Source organism: Carlito syrichta, unplaced genomic scaffold (genome assembly GCF_000164805.1).
Source record: "Carlito syrichta isolate Samal-C Ts95f unplaced genomic scaffold, Tarsius_syrichta-2.0.1 Scaffold309475, whole genome shotgun sequence".
NCBI classification, from domain to species: domain Eukaryota; kingdom Metazoa; phylum Chordata; class Mammalia; order Primates; family Tarsiidae; genus Carlito; species Carlito syrichta.
Window position 1 is genome coordinate 278,591 of NW_007253571.1, and position 3,848 is coordinate 282,438.

General features: G+C 39.1%; 1 protein-coding gene across 1 annotated transcript in view; it reads left to right on the forward strand.

The window, feature by feature from the left end:
* Positions 1–2,530, forward strand: part of LOC103269747 (zinc finger protein 28 homolog) — an 87,864-nt gene extending 85,334 nt beyond the window's left edge. Inside the window, exon 6 of the mRNA XM_021717219.1 lies at positions 2,058–2,530. Coding sequence (XP_021572894.1) covers positions 2,058–2,221 — 164 coding nt within the window. The 3' untranslated portion in view covers positions 2,222–2,530. The remainder of the gene's footprint in view (positions 1–2,057) is intronic.
* Positions 2,531–3,848: the final 1,318 nt, after the last annotated feature.

The following is a 3,848-nucleotide window of genomic DNA, read 5'->3' on the forward strand; positions in this document are numbered from 1 at the left end:
TAATTTTTGATTTATTGTAGAGATGAGGTCTCTCAAGTTGCCCAAGCGGGTCTTCAACCCACAGGCTCAGGCAATCCACTCACCTCGGCCTCCCAAAGTGCTGGGATTACAGGCTGAGCCACCAAGCCCAGCCTCCTTATTTTCTTAAGAAACACATATTCCATAAATATTTCTGTTATTTTCGAGCTTGGCCCTCTTCACAAATGTTGCAATGCACATAGGCATTGGATACTTCTTATTGACACTGATTTTATTTCTTTTGGCTGTATACCCAGAAAAGGGATATCTGTGTTATGTGGCAGTTTGTTTTTATTTTTTAAAAACTGTTGGTAATGATTTTTTATGAGTCTGCCAATTTTAAACTCACCAATAATATGCAGGATTTCCTTTTCTTCACATCCTTATCAAAAGTTCTCTCTTTCCTGGTTGATATTAGCCATTCTTTTATTTATTTATTTATTTTTGAGTTGGAGTCTCACTTTGTCACCCAGACTAGAGTGCAGTGGCCGCTCCTGGCCACCGCAACCTCTACCTGCTGGGCTCCAGCGATCCTTCTGCCTCAGCCTTCCAAATAACTGGAACTACAGGCGGGCGCTGCCATGCCTGACTAATGTTTGATTTACTGCAGAGATGAGGTCTTGCCAAGTTGTCCAGGCAGGTCTTGAACTCGCGGGCCCAGGCAATCCACTCACCTCAGCCTCCCAAAGGTGCAGGATTACAGACTGAGCCACTGAGCCTGGCTGATGTTAGCCATTCTAATAGCTGTGAGGTAATATACCATCATTGTGTTTATTTGATATTACTTCTATTGGTGATGTTCATTGCCAATTCATATACCTATTGCCAATTTGTATTTCCTCATTGGAAAAAAACTGTTCATTTTTGGGCTATTTTTTATTCAAGTGATTATCATTTTCTTGCTTTTGCTTTGATTTTTATATTTTTCTTGTATATTTTGGATATTAACATCTCATCAAGTATATGGTTTGCAGTTGTTTTCTCTTGTTCTGTAAGCCTCCTTTCTTTTTCCTTTACTATATAGAAGCTTCAGAGTTTGATGTCTCCAACTTGTTTACATTTACTTTTCTTCCTGTAGTCATAAAAAAATTATTATTAAGACCAATATCAATATCAAGAATGTTTTCCAAATCCTTTTTATGTTTATGTTTTATCAACCATCTTCTCTGTCACCCAGGTAGGAGTGTGGTGGCTCAAGTAAGGGTCACTATGACCTTAAGCTTCTTGACTCAGGTGATCACTCCCCTTCAGTCTCCTAAGTACTGGGATTACAGTCAGCACAAAACTTTGATAATAGCTTGTCTGATTGTATGTTTGTGTTTATCCTAGTTTGAGTTCAATAAAGCTGTGGTTTTTCTATTTTTCTTCATTTCATATAAAAATTTCTCAAACTTTTTTGTATTTTGCAGCTCCACAAATTATTGTTGTACCCTTAATTGAGTCATTTTTCCTGATTCTATGCTTTGGCATACATTGTTTGAATTGGGGTATTTGAAATTCAGTAATATACATGTCCATATTGTTTATGATGTTGCTTTGTCTAGATGTATGTAACACCAATCACTAAGTTAGAGATTCTAGGAGACTCAAACCTGTTCTTAAGATGTGTCTTCTCTGTACATTGGGACAGAAACCAGTCTTTGCATAAACCCTCAAAGGACAGAAGTGTGGACTCATACTCCACTCTTCTGTTTGTTCCCTGAGGAATAATTCAACAGTTAGAATGTCGCATCTGATTGCATCATACTATATTGTAAAGGAAGAGAAATTGTGGTGGCAAAATTACTAAATGTTCTCATCTATGAAACTCATTTTATCATTGGGTATTCTGCAAAGTCTTAGCTGTTTTTTGAGTTCTCACACAGGCAATGTGGTAAGGATTTTCTTAACTACATATAGTTATGAAGGAGTGGAAACCTGTGATTTATATTCACCATTGTACTTATGTCATTAGCATAGTATAATATTATGTTAGATTTTTAAAGGATATTCACCTGAGTCTAGTATGTGGAATAAATTTTTATTTTCATTATTTTCAGCTGTGACTTTTCCTTACACTGAGGACCTTTTGCCAGAGGAGAGTATAGAAGACTCACTTACAAAGGTGTCATTGGGAAAATATGAAAAATTTGGCCTTGAGATATTACACTTTAAAAAATCTTGGGAAAGTTTGAATGAGGGTGAAAGACAGGTAGAATGCTAAATTGCAGACAACCATTACAGATGTAACAAGTGTGGGAAAGTCTTTCATCAACACTGCAGATTAGTTATCCGCCAGAGTATCCATATTTTTGAAATGGCTTTCAAACATGAATATGGCAAAACGTTTAACCGGTCTTCAAAATGTAGTCAACATCAAAAAAACAGTGGAGGAAATGTACAGAATATATGTAGGAAAGTGTTCAGGAAATCATCTTATCTAAATAGACATGAAAGACTCCACAGGGGGAGAGAAAGCCTTCAAAAGTGAAAAACGTGGTAAAGTCCTTAGCTATTTATTACTCAGGTCATTCACAACATGAGAAAATTCATAGTGGAGTGAAACTCTATAAATGTGAAGAATGTGATAAAGCTTTTACTTGGTATTCACATCTTATTCACCATAAGAGAATCCATACTGCACATACACCCTGCAAATGTCAAGTATGTGACAAAGTCTTTCATCGGTACTCAAATCTTATTCAACATCAAAAATACTATACTGGAGCCGGGCTCGGTGGCTCAGCCTGTAATCCCGCGCCTTTGGGAGGCTGAGGTGAGTGGATTGCCTGAGCCCACGGGTTCGAGACCCGCCTGGGCAGCGAGACCTCATCTCTACAATAAATCAGAAATCAGCTGGGTGTGGTAGTGCACGCCTGTAGTTCCAGCTACTCAGAAAGCTGAGGCAGAAGGATCTCTGGAGCCCAGTGGGTCGAGGCTGCAGTGGCCAGGAGCGGCCACTGCACTCCAGTCTGGGTGACGGAGTGAAACTCCAACTCAAAAAAAAAAAAAATAATACCATACTGGAGAGAAATCCTACAAATATGAAGAATGTGACAAAGTTTTTCATTGGCCATCAGGTCTTATTCATCATCAGAGAATTCATACTGGAGAGAAACCATACAAATGTGAAGAATGTGGCAAAGCCTTTACCTGGTCCTCAAAGCTTATTGAACATCAGCGTATCCATACTGGAGAGAAACCCTACAAATGTGAGGAATGTGGAAAGGCCTTTCGCACTCATTCAAACCTTTCTCAACATATGTTGACCCATACTAAAGAGAAGTCATACAAATGTGAAGAATGTGACAAATCCTTTCACATGCATTCAGCCCTTGCTCGACATACTATGATCCATTCTGGAGAGAAGCACAACAAATGTGAAGAATGTGGCAAAGCCTTTTCTTGGTCCTCAAAGCTTATTGAACATCAGCTTATCCATACTGGTGAGAAACCCTACAAATGTGAAGAATGTGGCAAGGCCTTTCGCTCTCGAGGAGGATTGTCTGGACATAAGATAATCCATGCTGGGGAGAAACCCTACAAATGTGAAGAATGTGGCAAAGCCTTTTACTTTCAAGGAGGATTAGCTGAACATAAGACCATTCATACTGGAGAGAAAGCCTACAAATGTGAAACATGTGGAAAAGCCTTTCACTCTCATTCACTGCTTGCTCGACATGTCAACATCCATATTGTTGAGAAACCCTACAAATGTGAAGAATGTGGCAAAGCCTTTTTGTCCCATTCGAAGCTTGCTGGACATGTCAAGGTACATACTGGGGAGAAACCCTACAAATGTGAAGAATGTGGCAGAGGCTTTCACTCTCGAGGAGGATTTGCAGGACATA